The sequence below is a fragment of the Lycorma delicatula genome, chromosome 10, assembly GCF_047948215.1.
Source record: "Lycorma delicatula isolate Av1 chromosome 10, ASM4794821v1, whole genome shotgun sequence".
Lineage (NCBI taxonomy): Eukaryota > Metazoa > Arthropoda > Insecta > Hemiptera > Fulgoridae > Lycorma > Lycorma delicatula.
The window spans coordinates 15,894,943-15,917,340 of NC_134464.1; the positions used below are offsets into that span (position 1 = coordinate 15,894,943).

General features: G+C 29.4%; 2 protein-coding genes across 4 annotated transcripts in view; both read right to left on the reverse strand.

Moving 5' to 3' along the window:
• The window catches only part of LOC142331798 (SH3 domain-binding glutamic acid-rich protein-like), a 62,159-nt gene extending 60,287 nt beyond the window's left edge, over positions 1-1,872 (reverse strand). The window contains exon 1 of the mRNA XM_075377916.1: positions 1,690-1,872. Coding sequence (XP_075234031.1) covers positions 1,690-1,734 — 45 coding nt within the window. The 5' untranslated portion in view covers positions 1,735-1,872. The remainder of the gene's footprint in view (positions 1-1,689) is intronic.
• A 7,815-nt stretch (positions 1,873-9,687) lies between these two features.
• The window catches only part of LOC142331348 (odorant receptor 2a-like), a 45,071-nt gene continuing 32,360 nt past the window's right edge, over positions 9,688-22,398 (reverse strand). The window contains exons 5-8 of one of the 3 annotated variants that reach the window (XM_075377183.1): positions 21,085-21,184; positions 16,742-16,843; positions 13,734-13,889; positions 9,688-9,776 (exon numbers count right to left, since the gene is read on the reverse strand). In XM_075377183.1, coding sequence (XP_075233298.1) covers positions 9,720-9,776; positions 13,734-13,889; positions 16,742-16,843; positions 21,085-21,114 — 345 coding nt within the window. In that variant the 5' untranslated portion in view covers positions 21,115-21,184 and the 3' untranslated portion in view covers positions 9,688-9,719. Of the gene's footprint in view, positions 9,777-13,209; positions 13,563-13,733; positions 13,890-16,741; positions 16,844-21,084; positions 21,185-22,398 lie in introns of those variants that run through there. The other 2 variants (XM_075377185.1, XM_075377184.1) reach the window with 2 other exon arrangements.

Consider the following 22,398-nt stretch of genomic DNA (forward strand, 5'->3'; position numbering starts at 1 on the left):
TCTTTAATTATTTAATGACACTTGTAAATGGGTAGATATTAATCAATAGAGTACAGGTCTGTGCTTTTCATGAAGTGTACAGAAATGATCAATCAGCAAGCACTAGATGGTTAATGAAATATACTCAATACTTACAGAGAATATGAGAAAAATTAATTAAAATCAGTAACAATAATATTACAAAATAAAAGAAACAAAAGATCACTACAATTAAAAGATAAATGAGCAAAACTAATATTTAATAGCTAAACATCAATTTAAAAAAAAATTAAAATAAATAGAAAATCCTACTATTAATACTGTAAGAAAACCCTATATTTTTAATTTATTGGCAATGTAAGCTGTTACAATTATTTAACAAGTCAATAAAACTTTCTGAAACATGAGCAAACTTAATATTCCTAATACCTCACAATGAACTATTGAAAGATGGAAAACCAAGGAAATGATTAATCAGCAAACAATATGGTTAATGAAATGTATCAATAATTATAGAAAAAAAAATATGTAAAATATAAAAAAATTATGTAAAATTAATTAAATTCAATAGAATTATAGAATAAAAGAAACAAAAGATCATTACAATTAAATAACAAACAAACAAAACAAAGTTGAACAAGAATTTTAGTTGTGGAATTTATTCCACAGCCCTGTTTATATGGTGCAAAAATTAAAATATTTAAGAAGGAAACACATTAGAAATCCAATTACTGTCGCTCCATAGGGATGATAATATGAAATCAACGAATTACTTTAACCCTATATTTTGGCAAATTTCAAACTAATCGTAATTTCTTTTCTGCAAACAAAGTCTAAATATTGGCTAGGGTAGCAAGATTTTAACAAAGTCATAAATTAACTCCCAATTAAAATGAATACTATCCGACTAAATTATTGAACTTATTAAATTAAGCATGGCTAGTTTTTGGCATGCCTATGCATATTTCAAATGTAAATGTATAGATATTTTGAAAATAAAATATGTAAAGTTTCAAAATAGTACATTCTGGTGCTACCAAAAATTCACATACTAGATAAGTATAGAATAAGCTAAACTTCAAATACATGAGGGAAAAAATGGCATTATCAAGAGGTAATTAAATTTAAATCAGAAATAAAGTACAGTATATTAAGTGCATTACACTTGATGCACAATGAATTACAGAAAAAAAAAATCATCAATTAATGTACCTAAAAGCTGATAAAATTACACTCAAAAGGGCCGAGGTACTGAAAAGAAAAAATACATATTTGGTGAAATCTTAGTAAAAGTAGAATGGTTTCACTTAATGTGTGGTAGAGTTACTTTCTTAACACAAGATTTAAGGAGCTTTAAAATTCGTAAAAGATTCGTCAAGCACGACACAAGAAAATTATTTTTGAATGGTTTAAAACTAAAATTATTACAGAAAAAAGAAAGACATGATTTTATTATACTATGGTATTTTGTCTATAGTTCGTATGCTGACTCGATAGCCCAATTAATAGTAAAATGTAATGCAGAAAAAATGAAATGGCATCGTTCTAATAAATTCTCATTATAAAATGTAAATTCAAGTAACGTTATCTAACATCATATATTTGTTATGCTTCATGGTTGACTCATATAGCGGAATAAAATTATCATGCAAGGTTATTAAAAAAAAAAAAATATGAACCTACTATAAAAAAAATCCAAAAATAAATTACCTCTTTGTTGCCCGATATGCCTGAAATGTACACTTTCACCACCATTATTAAAGTTTCAACTGTAACACTATCAAACCGATGCCAAAGTTAGCTAACTATTTATAATTATTGGTAAATTAAAGACCTAAGAACAGCACCACAGCTCTGGACATCAAACAATAGCCTACAAACACATTCGACAAAGTCGAGAGAGATATATATCGATTGTAACAGTACGATATGAAGCTGCATCGAGTGCCGGTAAGTTACTGTACAGCAAAAAACTTGAAATTTAAGTAATTAAACTCAAATAATCTTTTCATACATGTTGACCAATCGTTTCATACATAAGCTTGTTAAAAAATTTGTATACTACAATATCGCTTTAATCTACCTTTTACGATAAATTTAGTTTACTTTAATTATCCATTGCTTTAACAAAATCAAACTGAAAAATAAAATCTGAAAAGTTGGCTTAACCCTTTCGCTATTCATTCTTTTTCGGCACCGCCTGCGTTATTGATCAAAAAATGGTTCCTGTAGAAATTATATATATCTAAATAAATATAGGTAGATAGATTTTTACTAAAGATCTGTGGCTTTGATTAGTTCCAACCGTTCAAATACAGTTGAAAGTATCAGTGAAAAGGTTTAATGAAACAAAAAATTGGCTTAAGACTTTGGTTTTTAAAACAATCCAAGTTTTTAAAGCTTGTGATATGATTAATATCGAAATTCAAACTTTCAAATTCTATATAACAATCCATTGCAAAGCAGGGAATACACCTTGAACTTGAATGATTTAATAATTTTGTTTTCAGTTAATATCCAAGAAATTGTAACATACTTTGAATTAAAATAATAATCATTCAGTTTGAACTGTTGAAATTCCTGCCTCTACTTTAAATGATGTTCAATGTATTATTATTGTCCATTTTGCAAATATAATTAATGAATCTTTTACTGATGGACTTCTTCCTGGCTGCTCGAATAATTCAGTTTTATTCTCTACCATAATGAAGAACCTTCAGGAAAATTATAAGACAATTATATACCTGCTTTCTAAACTATTTGAAAAAAATCTGTTTAAAACAAACTTTTTAAATTTCCTGAAAAAAGATTGGTTTTCTTACTGTCAAGATTGTTTAAGAAAACTTTTTCAATTCCTAGTTTTGGTTCTATTATTTAGTTTTCTAATTTTTAGAAAGTATTTAAAAAATATAGTAATAATAATAAACCTTTAATTTAAATATGTACTTTAATAACAAACCTTTTGCATTAATGTACAAAATCAGCCTTGGCTGAGGTTAGAAAATAAATAGGTTCTTAAATAATAATCATTTCAGTTAAAAATTAATATCAAATAATCATCACAATAAACAATAAATGATTAACATTCAAGGTGAATTGCCTGCTTAGAAATGGATTGATATATAGTGTTTGAAAGTTTGAATTTCAATAATAATGACTCTCAAGCTTTAAAAACCTGGATTGTTTTAAAAACCAAAGTTTAAAATCAGATTTTTATTTCATTAAATGTCTTTATTGATACATACTTTCAACTATATTTTAACTGGTAGGACTTTAACCAAAGTCAAAAATCATTGTTAAAAATATATTTTTATAAGTTAAAAATGCATATAGATATGGCTATGTGAACAATTAATTTAAGTATCAAAGAAATGTATTTACAGTTCTTTACTTCACTTTTCAGGCATTAACTATCTTTTGAAATCTCTCCACCATACTCTTCCAGAAAACAGACACCAATCTTTTTCATTCTGTTTTATCTTTAGCAACTCCTGGCCAAATTTCTCCACCTCAAAATTTCCTTATTTCTTCCTTCCACTCTTTTCCAGGGTGCAAAACATTCCTTTTTTTAATTTTTTATACTTTGTAAATCATCTGATTTAGTTAATTTTTTCATAGGAATGACAGCTTTGAGTAATAATGGTATCAGAAAGTCACTTTATCAAACAAGTGGTTTAAGTCATTACTGCTGACTGTTAACAGACATTTGAAATTACAGTTTTTGATAAGAAACATTTCTAATGTTGGCCTTCACTCCTAGACCCCTTTTCTGTGGTGCAGAATGCTATAGAAAGTGATTTGGGTTTCTTCTTATTGTTTCTTAATGATCTTCCTCAAAATCTCAGATCATTAATTACTTCTACAGGAGATAACCATTGTATACCTGAAGATAATTAAACAGAATTACAATAATACAGTCAAAACAGAATTACAATCGGATTGATTGTAATTTAAATAACTAAATTTAAATATAGATAAACTGTTGCATTTTGATTCTCAGGTAGATGTAACATTATTAATCAAGTAGAAAGTATTAAACTTAGAGAAAACAGAAGTACTTTTGTTCTCTAGAGTATGAAATTTCTGGTTGTATTATAAGATGATCAATTTTTATGGGAAAATTAAAGTGTTTTGGTTACTGTTGCTATTCATTTATTGTACCATTACCAACAGACTACGAAGAGTGTTTGCAAGTATTGTTGATCTTTTTTCTTTTTTTGATGAAAATGAGACAAGATGGTCATGTGTATTTTAGGGATAAAACTTGATTTCAGCTGTATGGCAGTGTGAACAATCAAAATAGCTGAATTTGGATCAGTGAAAATGACTAAAACCTTTTATTAACAACTAGTAAAAACATACTAGTTTACTAGTTTTACTAGAAACATACTAGTAAAACTGGTGGTATACAATCTCCCACTGTTTTGTAATCAAAATTTGATCATTGTTTTTGTAAAAAAATAGTCCAACAGTGTCTTGTAGTATTAAAGGAAAATTAATGAGAAAGTTTGTTTGAGCAAGATGACACTATCTATTATACTGCTCAAGATATGATAATTACGATGTAATTATCATACATTGCAAAAATGTATTATTGGTCATTGCTTGATCTGAAAAGACTTAATACTTCACATCTTCCATGATTTTCATCATGACCTTCAGATTTTATACAAGAAATTTTTTGAATTGGAAAATTTCAAAAGTGTTATTTTTAACAACCCTTATTAATTTCATAAAACAACCTTTTCTTTTCTTTTTATGTTTAGCCTCTGGAACAGAAGTAAGGTATTAACTTTGGTACAAGTGTAGTCTTGTACAGTCTCAGGTCAAATATTCCTGAGATGTATGGTTACTAGAAACCTAACCACAAAAAAAACACTGGTATCCACCCATCTAGTATTCAAATACATATGAAAGTAACTTTACTAGATTTGAACCTTACTAAGCCTTTACTAAGATTTGAACCTTAGAGCTGTCAAACTTTGAAATCAGCTGATTTGCAATGATGATTCACCACTTGACCAACCTAGTGTGTTGGTCTTATATTTACCTAACAAACTGAAAACTAACTGTGAGATAATTAATATAATTAAAACTGGCAGCAAATCTTTTGTAATGAAGTACCTGGATTCAGGTTAAAGGAAATCACTTTCATCATATGTAGTAAAATTAGAAGCATCTGTCATTTCTTTTTTTTTTTTTTTTTTAAATAAAATTTTATCCCGTTTTACATAATTTTTCAAATTACAGACTATAAAATATATTCAAAAGTAGAAATTAATTATGGTCATGATTTAATAATGATGTGATCTAGATTGAAATTTAAAAAGTAAAGAAAAGACTAAAAACAAATAGGTGAGATGTAGACTAACTGAAACAGAATGATGTGAAACTAAAATTTTAACAAAATATAGGTTTCAGTCCTAAAAAATTCTGAAGACATTCAATAGAAAAAGAAGTGATAGATTTGTTATCACTTCACAAATAAGGGAACCTAGGTTCCCTTCTTTCCTGCACCCTAGTGGAAATCCTTCTACAATACATTTGCTGAACAGGTAACTTACAATATATTAACTTTAACTTAACTTTAACTTAACTTTAACTTAACTTTAACTTAACTTTAACTTAACTTTAACTTAACTTTAACTTAACTTTTACAATACATTTACTGGCACAGGCATGTTGATGACACCATCTTACTGTACCATGATAACTCATTGTACATAGTAACACATGTGCAACACATATACATACAAAATTTACATATATAAGCAAAATACACTACAAATTAATCTTTACAACAAAACAGAAACATAATAAGCAGATAAATTTGTTTTAACCTTACCATCACCAAAAGCAACAAACAAAATCCTTTCAAAATAAGTAGAAAATGATGAATGACAACACTTCATCCTAAGCTCCTAAGATCCTAAGCTAACATTAATTATCTGCTTTTAAATGTATGATCTGCAGACTAGGTTATGCACTCTTATTATGATAAGGTTATATAGATGAGAAAATAATAAATAAATAAATAAAAATAAGCAATGTGGCCTTCAGAATTACAAAACAAATCATTAACCAAAGAATAGAATAACTTCAATGCCTCTGGAATATATAAACTAATGACACAATCTTTTACATCTGACAAATGGGATACAGCTTCAAACATAGATACAAAAAAACAATTAAAAACCTTTTACAGAAACACAGTCAGTATTTCCTGGCCATATTGAAGGCAAATCCAACAATGTTGAAATTCTTTTAAACACAAAAAAGAGCAACATATTAACACATTTGAACTTAAAAACACTTTTACCCTAGTAAAAACACTTAAAAACATAACAATGATGTACTGAATGAACAGACACAGCATAATATCAACTATTATCATTGTAAGAATAACAGCAAAAGTCACTGAAGAGTGATTGAAATAATTTTAAGTAAATTATTAAAAAGTTGTATTTCTAAAATTTGGTTTGGTTTGTTATTTCAATTATTGATAGTTTTAAGTAAGAGACAGATTAACTATCTATGATTATTATTATTATTATTATTATCTTTTATGACTGCATAGGATCCCTTTAGTCAGTTCATTATCCAAGTCTCTACGATGGGACTGTTTGAGCCTAGTGGTCCTCCCAGTACTTTTTCATATATTCCAATCTTTGTGCCCTTTCTAGTGCTGAAAATGTTCATGTAGTGAGTTTTTTCTTTTGAAAGTGAAGTGAGGGTTTTTGATTTTCTTGTTTAATTTTATCTTATCTGTGGTGTCTTCTGGTGTAAACCCAATTTCATTCAGATACTCTCATATTTCTGATCCAGCTGCATCCTGTCTTGGTGTTTTTTGAGTCGAGATTGTACTGTACTAGCTGTTTCAGAAGTCTTAAATCTTGCATCCTCATGATATGTCCAAAGAATGCTAGTCTCCTCTTACGCATAGTATCAGTGATGGGTTCTAACTCTACACACGTCTTTGTTGGCACAATCCACCACTGCCCATTTTTCTGGTACTTTTTATTGATACATGTTCTAATTTTTCTTTTGATTTTCTGGAGTCTGTCTATCTTTGATTGTTCGTTCAGATTGAAGAGTGTTTCTGCTACATAAGTGGCTTTTGGTTTTATAACTAAGTTAGTCTCTTATTTTTGCATTTATTGATAGGCATTTTTCATTGTAAGATTACTAGATAAATTTTTTAACTTTAGCTAATTTGTTTCTTTTTATTTGGATTGAGGTTTTTTCGTTTGGATTGTTTATTATTATTTCTCCGAGGTATTTAAATTTGGTTACTATTTTGATTTTATTACTGTTTGTTTATATTTACTTCTTTTAATCCGCTTTGGTTTGTGTGGAAAAATTTCTATCTTTTTGAATGATATTTTCAGGCCAATTTTATTTGCAATGTTTTGAAGTTGTAACATCTGTGATTTAGCTTTATCATTGTCATTTGATATCAGTGCCAAGTTGTCGGTGAAACCAAGATAGTTTTTTTTTATTTTTTGACCTATTTTTACTTTTGTGGGGCATTTTTTAAGTCATTCCCTCATTAACATTTCTAGAGCACAGTTGAATAATAGCAATGAGAGCCCATCACCTTGGTGCAGTCCTGTTTTGATCTCAAATGGTACCGAGAGCTTGCCTCTGAATTTTACCTTCGACTTAGTGTTTGTGAGGGTCAGTTTTATCATGTTTATTAATTTGTTATGTAGTCTGAGGTATCGTAGAATTTTTAGTAGGGATTCTCTGTGGATGCTGTCATAAGTTTTCTTGAAATCTACAACTGTTATTACCATGTCTTTGTTTCTTTTCCTGTTGTAATTCCTTATTAGCTTGAGACTCATGATCTGGTCTAGACAGCTCCTTCAGGGTCTGAAACCTTCCTGGTATTCTTCTAGTTCTTTTCCGAGTTGTGAACCAATCCTGTTGAGGATGATTCTTGAAAGAATTTTGTATGTTATGTCTAGGAGTGAGATTCCCCTGTAATTGTTACAGTCTGTTTTGTCCCTTTTTTATGTAGCAGATGGATGAGGGCAGTCATTTAGTGTTCTGGTAGTTCTTCTTTGATCCAGATGTTGACAAGCTGTTGATGAAGGGCAATTTTTTCTGATTTTCCTGCATGTTTTCAGATATCTACAAAAGTCTTATCTTCTCCCTTTGCTTTGTAATTCTAGATCTCACCAAGTGCTTGGTAGATTTCTTTTATTGTGGGAGGGTTGATGTTTTCTGGTGTTGTTGTTATAGGGGTGTTGGTATTAAAGTTTAGGAGTCTGTTGAAATATTTAACTAGGAGTTCTGCATTGTCTTTATTCTTATGGACCAGTTTACCATTTTCATTCTTTATTAGTAGGGTGGGGATTCATATTTATGGAACTGATTTTTGTAGGTTTTGTAAGTAGTTTATCTATCTATCTATCTATCTATATATATATATATATATATATATATATATATATATATATATATATGTATTTTTTTAAAATTATTTTATTAATTATAATACAAAGTGTCAATCTGGTTATGTGAGTTATTATTACTCATAATAAAAGTTAATAACACTGTTGTAAGACTTTCCTATCTCACGGCTTTTTTCTGATGCATGGCTTTTCCACTCATACACACACAACTTAATTTAAAATACCTATAATTTTATTTAAAAACAATATTTTTTGTTTATTTATTTATTTATTTTTTAATTTAATGATTCTAACTAAAGCACGTGCGCTTACTGTATTTCATTCATGTGGGTGTGGTGGTACTAGCAGCCACTAAATAAATTTTTATACTTTAAATATTATTCATTTATTTAATTCTACCGCTCACCTGTGATGTCACAACACAGCAGACGACTGCAGCAGTAGTCTAGCTGCTAAATGGAATGTGGGGTGTGTAAGGGGGAGGTGACTGGCTTAAGACCCCACTTTGATGGGGAGAAGATTTATGGATCCAACGAGATGCTATAGATAAAACTGGAATGAAAGAGACCCACTCTACTGCCTTCGACAACGTTCCAAAATTATTACTATTTTTGGAGTGGGGGTGCAATTTAGCAAAAAAATGTTACATAAAATATGTTTTTTTATAATTATTCACAAAAACATTTTTAAAAAATGCAATGAAAATCACCCTTTGTACTGCCTTCTATAATTTCAAAATTAAAACCATTCTTGGGGGTGGGGCTGAATTTTAGACAAAAGTTGTTTATTAATATTCAAAAAATTATCAAAAAAAAAATATAACCTTTATTATGCAAAATCTGGAAATGATTTAGTTTCACCCCCCCTGTAATCCCCCCCACAGACATTTTGAATTGAAAATTTAATAGCTTCAATGCCCCTACTATAGAAATATTATAGCCAAGTTTAATGAAAATCATACAAATAGTTCTGCAGAAATAAGGTAATTTACATGCCAACATACATACATATATATGCACAATTTGTCGTGTATGCACAAATTTAGACAATTTTGCCATTTTTTGGTTTTCTGGGGTCCATCAGGGTCGATTCATCAAGTTTCGGTGAAAACCGCATATGCCCAATTTTGACTAATCACGGTACTTTCCTTTCTATGTAGCTATATAGATGGAAAAGTAAAAAAATAGCAAATTACAATTATTTAAGTTTCTTTTCAACTACATAAAAAATTTTTAATTCTACGTTATAAATTGCTGTACATCAAACAACACAATTTAAATGTGTCATTATGTGAACAATGAAGTAGATTATAAACTTTTCTTTTTAGTTTCGATTTAAAGATTGAAGCAAATTGACAGAAGAATAAGTGACCTTCAATACCTATAAAAAAAAATTTATTAATATTACAGAACATCACAACAATTAAAATTATCAGAATATCATGTAAAAAAAAGTAATAGTAAATTAATATGTATAATAATATGTGTAGTATTAACATATTTTTAATAAAAAGTGCAATTAAATAATCACCTATTACAATATTAAGAATATTTAACTTTTTAATAATAATAGTCTGTCTTTTCTTTTTTTTTAACAAATGACTGCAACAACCAACTGTGATGGATTTTCAGTGAACTCATATTTCACTTGCATTGCCGTAAGTAGTTTGAGTCTACAAAACTTCTATGAGTAAGATATCGGATGAACTTCTTAATTGCTATTTTCAGTAGCTGTATGTACTCCATACAAGCTGATTGTAGTTTGAGTCTACAAAACTTCTATGAGTAAGATATCGGATGAACTTCTTAATTGCTATTTTCAGTAGCTGTATGTACTCCATACAGCTGATTGTACAATACTGTATATCAGTTGTACATTTAGTTAATACAACCTAAATATAAAGTTAAGATGCTGAAAGTAATAACTGATCCACTGCATTAGATGAAGATTTCTCCTGGCCTTGGATGTGATTTTATCTAAATATGGAGTGAAGAAAAGACCTGGGTCCAAGAACTAGAAAAAATCTAAAAAAAAAAAGACCCTGGGGTCCAAGATTACAAACATAGCCTACTCTTTTTATAATGTTTTACCCATCATATAACCATACCTTTTTTTTTAGTATTTTTCAGAAGTATGTAACTTTAACTGTTTTATGCAGGTCAAGTAACACAAAATTTTCCTAGAACCAGTTAATGATTTTATCAATATTATTTTGCAAAGTCATCATATTGCTATTGCATGTTATATTCTTACCAATTTTCAGCTCTTCACCCAGCAAGTAAGTGGAGCTTACTCCTTTACAAAAGTCGTTCATAAAAAAAATAAAAGAGAGAAGCCCCAAATTAGATTTCTGAGGAATATCAAAAGTGGCAACATGTTCATTAGACAGAGAACCAGTTATCTTAATTCTGAATATTCTGTCAGATAGAAAGAATTTTATCTGTTTTTACATTGATTGAGTTACATCAAATTCAAACAATTTCTTTCATAAATCCCTTGTGGAGTAGTGTCAAAAGCTTATTGAAACCTGAAGTACACCTATTGACCCTCTATTACAAACAATAACCTCATTAAAATTTATCATTTCCATTAAATTTGTGATTGTAGATCTCATCATTGGTATGAAACCATCCTGCTTTGATATAAAGTGATGTTTAAGAAATTGATACAAATACTTATGAATGATCATGTTCAGCGATTAAAAAAAACTCCCTGGGCAGAAATGGGTCTATAATTAGAATCAAACTTAGTGCCTTAACTTTAAACTTTCTCAGAAAGGTAGAACTCTATCTAACTTAATATAATATCTTTAATCCCAAATTAAGTAAACTTGAGAAGTCATGAGGTACCTTGGACTTTTTAAAGTGAAAATATAGATCAACCTATTTCCTACCTTCAACTTCAGGATTTGTAAAAGACAACATTTTATTAAGTTTCATATGAATGGACTTCATAGACACAAGATCATTTTAACATCGTAAGATGCTATGTGACAGAAAAATACTGATGAATAATTTTATTGAATACTTTGGATCTCCTTTTTTTTAGGAATAGGGGAAACCAGAGCTTCTTTCCAATAGCTGGAAAACATTAAACATTTTTTGTAAAACTGTTGCAATACAATCTACCACACCTTTGATTACAAAGAGTGAAATTCTGGTTGACAACAGCTGCAGTTCTTGTGCTTAAAGTCTTGTTGGCTATTAATATTTCCTCTTTTCAAACAACAAGTACATCAATAGTAGTAAGAGAAGTCTGATTTACATCCAGACTACCAGAATTTGGGAATAAAGGATTAGATATGAGAAAAAGGACTGGTTGGTGATAAAGGACAACTTAACCCACAAAGGAAATGTAGGAAGTGGCAAGAAGCATTCAAAGAAAAAAATTAAATTTAGAAGATAGTTTCAATTCCACTTCTGAGCAGTGAGAATCCATATCATTCACAACTCCTTGGAAGATAGGGCATTCTTATCCAAGGAGGTAGCAGTACCTTTATTTTTCAACAATTTTTCCTTGACTGACAAATACTGTGTAGGCTGTAATAAAAATTAATTTTCTTCCAGAAATTAAACAGTCACCAAAGAGGGGCTAAACTTTTCTAGAGGATACATTATACTAACCTTTAAAAAAGGTTAGTCCAGTTAAAAAAAAATTTAACTGGACTCCCTCTGTAGGGTTCAATTTTCTACAGCAATTACATAGAGTTGATATGTTAGTTGTTAAGCTCAGGTTTAAATGAACGATACTAAATCTAAATAATTTATTTATTTATTCATTATTTATCATCTTGGTATATTCTGTTCCAACACTGACCTTTTCAACATTACATAAACATGGTACGTCCATAAAATTTTGTATTAAAATAAATATCTCTTGTGTTAAATAAATAATATTTCTATTCATATTATTTTTTCATTTGTTCATTTTTTTAAGGACAACTACTAAGATTATTGTTCAAACCACATTTAACTTATATACTCAATTAATCAATTAAATGAAAATTGCAAACATTATTATAAAGGTTAATGAACTATAGTAATTGGTTTATTAATATGACTTGTGAATTGACAGCATTTCACCTTTCAAATTCTTTTATTTTTTCTACTTTTTTAGTGTGCCTTTTCTGTAGAAAACTCAGTATGTAAGATAGGACATTTTACATTCTTGTCAGCAAAAATTATAAAAATTTTACCAGTACAACATTATAGAACAATATTAAAATTGACTGTAATGCGTGCGCACGCACACACACACACACACACGCACCACCATTGTTTGATAATTAAGATACTTTAAATCCTAATTCAAGCATCCGAATCAACAACACAGTGCTCAACACCTCCAATAACAGTATATAACATTGATTCTCAAACTTTTTCACCCACTGCCCACATCGAGAATCAACAATTTTCTAGCGTCCCACAAAATTTTTAAACTTACCATCTGTTAAAAATAATAATTGCAATTGCTGTTTTTAAGATGTGCTCTTAAAAAAAGCAATTGTAATTATTGCTTTTAAATGTGGCTTATCTTATTTTTGAGTTGAAACTTACATTTTTCTTTACATTTTAGTTTGAAATATCAGCAAAACATAATTTTTGCCTTTTGGTTTTTTAATGAGTCATCGCCTTCCTAGACCACCTGAATGCCTCCAACTTCCTGTAGGCCTTCTCCTGCCTCCAGCACTCACAAGGGGGCATTACCACTCACTTTGAGAACGAATGGTATATAACAAGGTGGTCGATTTTAGTGCGAGGTTGGACTGTATGTTCATAGGTGTTGAATGAAGATAACACCTTGTTGCTTGCTGAATAATGATTTAATGGATTGTTGTCTTGACAGTTAATGAAATGAATTGTAACATAATGTATAACTTGACATATAAAAGTAAAAAATTAAATAAAACATTAAAGCTAATGTTCATCCGAACAAAGAATGAAGTCCATCCAGGCTAAGAGTATGACGTGACCACCTTGGATCAGATTCGAGCACCGAATACTAGTAACTATGAGTAACACTGATTGTCCATCTGGACGAAATGAAAAATGCAACTGCACTGCACAGGATTCTGACGAAAATGGTAGTACGACTTAACTTTCCGGTGAACGCTAACACCCACTAGATCGCCGCACCGGACGGCTCGACATGGAACAGAACACAAGGCTTAATTTATTGCAAAAACTAGCTCAAATTCATACACAAGTTTGTCAATTTTCACCTTAAACTAAAGCTTAATGTAGTGGATTTAAAAATTGTTTTATGTATTTTAAATGTGATACAATATGTCATAAATATTGAAATACAAACATATAAAAATCACTTTCGCTTACTTACCTTTATGAAGTTTTCTAAATTGATAATATAGATTCCAAAAGGTTTTATGCAAACTGGTGCGTTTGATCTCGTCATCATTATAAGTAACATCTTTTTAAACCACTGTGGTTTGTCCACCCAAGAACATTCAGCCAGAGACCTTCGTAGTTCATCATACTAAAACGTAGGCACAGAAAATAGAATATTCATGTATCTATATAACTAATAAATTACCTATCTAGAGAGCTACTTTAAATATTTTGTTAAATAAATTTAAAAAAATTAAATAATTAGGTAATAACTATTTCCTTCCAGTTTTAAGATGTCTTTAATATGTATTTTACACTTTGAGTATGCCCACATCCTATTTATTTAATCATATAGATACATGATTAAATAGATCATTGTTATTATGAAGAAGTGTTAAAGAATTGAAAAGTCCTTCTTGAAGACAGAATAACAGCTAGCAGATGGGTTGTGGGTGATGAGGAGGACTTCTGGTCCAGATCATAATCTAGACTGCAGCTATTATAGCCTATAAAGTGTAAAACTGGTTCTACAGCACAAAATTTTATTTTACGCATTAAATAGTTATTGCTTGAATTACACATTTTATAACGTAGATATTTTATAATTATTAATATTATTATAAAGAATATTTTTTCCTAAAAATAGCTAATTATACTTTTAAAAATCTATCAAATTTGAGATCTGGTCATAAAATTAACAGCACATTGACATCAGATCCACTCACCTGATAAATTAATCATTAAATAATTTATTAACAGCTGGTTAAATTGTAAAGAATTTAGTACATGACATAATGATTGTACAAATATCTTATTTTCATTAATCTATTAAAACTTTTTTCATTAGAATTTTGAAAATAATTTTTTACTTGCTAAGTTTATCAATAATGGTAATAGCATTTCTTTAATGAAAAACTTTGCCTCTGCTAGTGCTACTCTTCTGTTCATATTAATTTCAATATCACATTTTATTTTTGCCTCCATTCTCCTTATGCTCTCAGCAGACAAAAAGCATCTGAAGATGATATCAGACTATTAGTAGGGATAAAATTCTTCTCCAGTCACCATCACATGAATAAATTTAGCACACTTACAAAGATGATGTTAAAATATTCAGCCATTGTCAGCCAAGTACAACAATAAACACAAATGAATTATTCTACTAACTGATAGAAATACATAAAATGACGAAGAATGATTGTTGAATTATATTGACTGATGTAATATTCTAACAAGAAACATTACATTAAAAGTATTAAACATGTTACATACATTGGAAATATTAAAAAGTGACAGTGGAGTATATAAATAACTGATCCATCATATTTTTTTTATGCAGACCTTAACTTCTAAGACAAAAAAGGAATTAGAAATAAAAAAAAGTTTCATTAATTTGAAAGTGATTTGTATAATAATTTAAGTTTATCTATGCATTTAAATCAAAGCTTGAGTTGTGTTTAAGTGTACATAAAGGTATTTATGCATGAGTATGTGAAAATAAATATGTATATGAAATTAAGAGATATACATAGTGGCGCACAAAATGACCCAACATTTGTTTTGCCAATAATTGTTTAGGTTAATAATTAATAATTGTTTTTTATGTTGGCAGAAGTGACAGCAGTTCATGAATATTAGTTTCTTCTCTTTCCAAGTGTGCTGTTTGTGTATATTTTCAAGATGGCTGACAAAGGAAACTGACTGTTGAATAGTGCGTAAAGACTGTTGGTTTTAATGAAATTAAAAGTGCGGTGCTTACGCAAAGATAGTTTCATGCACATTTTCACATTCGGTGGTCGCCCTCATTTAAAACTATACATAGACTTCACGAAAAATTTAATAGTGATGATTTAGTATTTGAGAGTAAGCACAAATGGCCTGCCAATGTTAATTCTTCACAGAATATCAAAGCAGTCAGATCGGCGTTGCTGAGGAGCCCAAGCAAATGTACAAGAAAAGCAGCAGCACAACTTGCAACTTCTAGGCGATCTGTGCAGCAAATTTTAAAAACTGATTTGCATTTGTATATGCACAAAATAAGAATGCTGCCTAAATTAACGATTGACAACAAATATCAAAGAATAACATTTGCTGAATGGGCTGTAAACCAAGATGTGTTGTTGAACAATGTTTAGTTTCAGATGAGGCACATTTTCACCTATTTTTGGGTTGTTAATAAACAAAATGTGTGTTTTTGGGGTTCTAAAAATCCACTTGCGCTTCATGGAAAGGTGCATCAAGCTCCAAGAATTATGGTTGCTATCTTAAGTCATGGAGTAATATGCTACATATTTTTTAATGTGCACGCACAATACACAGCTGAAGTTGTTTTAGGCTTGTTGTTTTTAAACTTTTAATGCAAATGTCATTTCAAACCTATTTCCTAATTGGTTTGCATGTGGATAGAACTGGTCCCTGAACAGTCCTGATTTGAATGCATGTGATTATTTTCTTCGGGGATTTCTAAAGAAAAAGATTTTCCCTAAATATCCTTGCATAGTGATGGAACTGCAAGTGCTAATCATTGAGGCATGCAACAAAATAACCGAGGATATGTGTCGTCAAGTTATTAGCAACATAAGAGTTTGTGTTAAAGAAGTTGCTAGACATGAAGGTGTCATAGTGAACATGTGATATGCAGAATATAATCTCTAGGTATATAGTAAACATGTTAATGTTTACATTAACGTGTTTACATTGTACATTAAACATGTTATAGTAAACATGTATTTTACTTTTCTGTATTGTGATTCAGATAAATATTTTTTAACAAAACCAAATGTTGGATTACTTTGTGTGCCACTCTGTAAATTGTAAAACTTAAAAAAATAATAGATTAGTTATTGAAGAAAATACTAGAAGCCACTATCATTATTAATCTCAGAGAAAAATAATATTTTTTTAAAAATCTATAAGATAAAAGGAGAAATCTATGATACACTTATAATTTATTATAGATAATTTACCATATCATACTACAATTATTTTATTAAAAACTACCTCATCAATTAGTCTTTGTCCATGAATGCAATAAGCGTACAATAAGAGACTTTCAAATACAGCTGAGCATAAGAATCCGATACTCATAAAAGTATTATTAGTCTAGAAGAAAAAGTTATGTAATTAGTAATTATAATGGCTGAAATAAATCACAAGAAATATTCACAAAATTACAAAAATAAAATATAAAACTTAATAAGATTAAATATAATCTGAATCATGATTAAGAACTACAAGAAAAAATATATCTTCATATAGCACATCATTACAATGAGAATGCCTTACAAAGAGCCTTACAAAAATGCCTTACTAAACGAATTAACCTTAGCATGGGGAATCTTTTACTTGTTTCTTTGTTCTAGCTACATTTGACCATACTCATTCTCTATTTCTTCAGAGTGATGGGAGATTATTTTCTTTATTTACTTAATAACTGGTGTGTACTAATTTGTGTTTGGTGGAAATTTATTCAACTGTTTCATATAAAGTTAAACTTTCACATTTTCATATATTTTATTATGCATTCAAAATAATGAACATAACTCCAAGAAAACATTCTAAAATTCTCACTATCAGAGTATAACTGTATGATGCAATAAATAGTTTCTGTGTAGTATTAGCTTAGGTACTTAGTGGATACAGTTTTAAGAAATTAATTCCTTTTCAACTCAAAAAAGCCCTTTCAGCACACTGGAAGGCAAAGGTAGATTTCACCAGTGCTAAGTAGGGGATACAAAGGATTTCCATCTTAAAGTTAGGAAAAACTTGAAACTTACTCAATACAACAATGGTTGAATGTGAAAAAAGCTTCACATTTTTAGCATACGACAAGCTCCATCTTCTTACAATTCCAGCAATATTTTGGCCATACCTTGCTTTAAGGGTTGATCATATTAAACACTTTCAGACAAACGTTTTAGGTAATGTTTAGAGGACTAACAACCACTTTAAATTGATTCAATACTGTGCCTATTAAGGGAGATATGTTTTGTCTTCAGAACCCCATTTTTTCCATCCTCTGAGTCAATGGTTAGTGATATCAAAAAATTTTACTTACACAAGTTTTAGGCCCTCATCCAAAGAATAGTAGGAACTTTAAATGAATTCAGTATTCTACTTTATAAGAAAGTTATAGCGATATTTTGTTTTTCAAAAAAAGGCCCCCCATTTCCACCTCCATGGTCCAATATTGGCCGTTAATGAACTCAACTGAGATTTTGGGATGAGTTATTTCTAAGAAACAATTTGATAGTAATTGATGCAAAATTACGGCTGTCCACAAGGAAGTGAAATATATATATATATATACATAGATAGATAGATAGATAGATAAACTTTTGAGCTGATGGTGGTTTTGGGGTCTGGGGGATGTGAAACATGAAGATATGTCAAAATTTTCCTGAAGTTGAATCAAGGTGCCCATTACAATAGGTAGCTTTCTTATGAAATAATCAACCTTAAATGTAGAAGTTAAATGTGAAAAATTAATTCAGTATGAGAGAAAAGGGAAACTAATCCTATGCTATAGACTAATCCTAGTCTATATGCTATAGACTTAAAAAGACAACAGCCATGGAACAAATATATTCTTTGCAACTATGCAACACAGACTTCTTGCAGCTGACAGAAATCTTGGCTGGTTACTTAAAAATAGCTCTTAACACAGTTATGAGCAGTAATGCCTCTTGTGGACCAAAGTATTTACAAACTAAATCAAAGGTCAGTTTTCTGATGTCATATTTTTACATGGAGGTTGAAGAATTTTTAAAAAGGCATCAAATGGGGGAAAAATCACTAGACCATGCACTTATATTAATAAATTAAACATAAGAAAAAAAATTGTTTTAGCAATGTTGTACTCTGAAGGATGGTTGAAACTGATTTCATAATATTGTAATAAGATTTATTGGTATGTCATTCTGTAGTAAAGTGATAGGCAAAAGAACATTTGGTATTCCAGTATTCAGGCAACTGCCCTGACATTCAATCAACACCAAATCTTATGTAACTGTAGACAAAAGAAAAGTAAACATGAACTGCAATACAAAACTGATCCAATCAAATTAAATTAACATAGGTATGGTTTCATGAAAAATAATACAAAAATATTACTGTAGTATGCTTGTTAGATCTATGCCAGATCATAAATGCAAATTAATTAAGAATAAGAGAGAACACCTTACCTAAAGCATACTAAAACATATTTTACAAATTGTACAGGATTAAAAGAAATCTCTGATTAAATTTCATTTTATTAAATATTAGTTATGTTCAGGTTATTTGCACTTTCTGATATATATGTATATATTTTAAATTCCAATAATTCATTAACATATTCACTACTCTCCTAATAAAAGTTAATATTAATTGAAATATAAACCACCAAACTGACAGTAAATAGACAAGTTAAACTTACTACATTAATTCCAAGAATTGATTTTTCACAGGATCCAGCATTTTCAGTTGTTATCAAATTCTGTAATTACATTTCCAAAATGAAATATTAAAGTATCTCCAGTACTGGATAGCAGAATTTGCATGTTCATCAATAATAAATTTCAAAATTAAAAAAAATAAATTTCAGCAAATCATAAATAAAATAATGCAATTATAGAATTTAATAACAACTGAACTGGGATTCCATGAAAATTGATTCTTGCAAAATTAATATGGTAAGTTTAACTTATCTATTTACTATGTATTGATGGTTTATATTTAATTTAATTATATATATATATATATATATATATATATATATATATGCATGTGTGTGTGAGTGAAATTTGGGATATATCATAGAGTACATGAAATTTTGTTTAGTCTAAGATGGAGGGACAAAATAGTAATTGTAATTGTGATAGAGCCTGTATTCATGAAAAGTGAAGAAGGAACAGAAGTCAGGCGTACGACAAAGAGGATATTAACTATTTTCTCATGTTGTGAATATTCTGAGAGATATTTGTAATACAAACAACGTCAGATCTGGCATAATTAGAATGTGTTCTAATATCATGAAATCTCTCCTTCTCTCCATCCCTCTCTTAGAATGATGCAAGCTTTATTATGCATTAATTTTACCTCCTTTGCTCACCAGATGAAACCCTTTGTAAGTTTGCTCATTGTTCTAAAAAAGAAAAAAGGTGAAGCTAATTGGTTAGCATTTTCACTTTATGAAAAGAAATTTGAAATAAGAGGGTGGTAATGTCTGATGGTCTTCAAGAAAAGGATCAGATAATCTTTAAGGCATAGGATATTTTCCACTGTAGTTGCAGTTTCGTAAATGTTAAAATCCCTCTTGTTCTTCACTGAAATGTAATCCTGTATTTGGAGTGTTAGAATCCTGTAAAACTAGTCCTGTATTTTTTTGTATTTGGAGTAATCTCATCTTACGTTTCAGACCCAAAAGATAGTAGAAAACTTGGTTGTTTCACAAGTTTCCTTAAAAAAACAAAAACAAAGCCGTTTTCAAGAGCATCAAGCTTTCATCCTGGCTTGCTAAAGAAAATTAAAAGCGAAGTGGTTTCTCATCGACTGCTTTATTATCCCTGTATATTGTTTAACAGTACACTGAAATGAAATGATATTCAGCTCTCTAAGCAACACCTTCATAATATTCATTAAAGAGACCAGAGATTTTCAGAGAAAGCAAATCTGTTTGGTGTCTTCTGAACCTCAGGTCAATACATGTGTGATGGTCATGAGAAAGACTGGAAACAATTTTACAAAGCACAAAAATTTGATATTGGCCTAATATTTCTTACTAAAATACAGAGAATTCTTAGTAATGTAACCAGCTTTTCCTAGGACTTGCCTTATCGTTAAAAAGAGATATCCATTATTTTTTTTTAATGAAAATGAGCTGAAATTTAAACCAAGATAATAGGTACCTCATCCAGGAAATTTTGTATGACAGCTCTTCATATCCAATAATCAACTGCATACACTTTTAAATGGATACATTCCTCAGCTTGTACTGTTACCTACCAGCTTTACTTGAAATTATTAATTAATATAAATAATTAATTAATATGTGGTAACATTTTCTTGACTATTTCCATGAGCACAACATCCAGAAAAGTATTTTGAAATATTAAACAATAATTTAAGCAAAAAATTGTTTCTAATTTTGTGAAGACTTTTCTAAATTTTATTTGGCAAATTCTTTAGTTAAATGATATTCAAGTAAGAAAATGGAAAAACCAATGAGGGAGATACACCTGACCATATTTTGAAGTGCTATGTAAACTCATATATACGTTTTTCAATTAAAAAAGTCATATAAACAGTACCAAATAATACTAGTAACTGTATTAGATTTATTTTATTATTTTTGTATTAATTACCTCAATAGCTAAATACAAGAACACACACATTTGAAAGCACACACATTGGTTAGCTGCTGTTATACTTAACTGGACAAACTTATTCACATTTTTAATAAATCTGAAATAAAAACAGAAACAATAAATAATTCAATATTTGATAGAGAAATGATAATTCATTTAACAACACGATGAAGTGTGAAAATACATAAAATTATAAACATAGTGAACAATTCACTTTCAAATTGATGAATCTGAAAGTCCTTTGGAAAAACAAGTACCATTAATTTGAAACCGTCATTTTCCAGTAATCTTAAATTACTAATCTACTAACACACCTACAACCAAGTACAAATATAAACTGTGTAGTTTTTGCTGTACATAAGGTGTATAGCTAATTCTTGCACCAAATTCTGGGTCAGATTAAATGTAGTCAAATTGAACTGGACTATAATTATTTACAGAAGAATTTAAAGAATACATAAATGAATGGAGAGTCTGTGCCTTATAATTTCTTGTGAACTCACAAAACAACACTCTTGAATTTTAAAACACTTATTAGATTAATGAATAATTGAATAAAACAGAACTCATCTTCACATCATAAATATGTATTCTACATCAATGTGAATAGTTATTCACATGGTTGAATAAGTATCTGTGAAAAGCAGAGGGAAGTGGGTAAAATTGCAATCTCACAGTACCCTTAGAATTAAGATAAGAACTTAACCTATACTTACTATATTTTGCAGTAGTTGACGATAATATTAATTTTAAAATGTAAGCAAGCTGAATCAAATTTTATAACACAGTTTAAAAAGCTAACTTCTGAAAGCTTTCGGTTATCTTTGCAACCATCATCAGTGACTTGTGCTCCTATACTCATGCTGGTATCAACTGATATTACTGCTGGCAGTATTTTTAATTAGGCAGACATGAATTTAGAAATCTGGTTGAAAAATGTACAAAATTTGAATTATATCTGTACATTTCGTATATTGTGTTTTTTATAGGAGGTATTCCATTTTAATTCAACAAATGATCAGTGCATCACTATTTTTGATTTTGATGATGTTTGTTACGTGATAAGTATCAACCTTGTAGTGGCCAAAAAATATTTTTTATATTTAAAATTTTTTTTTCTTCAGTAATATCTGTTTTCTGACTTGCCAACGGATAAAAAAAGCCATTTTTGTCCATAAGCTGCAGCATTAATTTTTTCCATTGTACAGAGAGTCAAAAAAAGCTTTTTGGAAAAAGTAAAGATGGAACTTCATCATAGTGTACTAAAAATTCAGTTTGTTAGATAACCAAATCTTGTAATGTTTACTGATA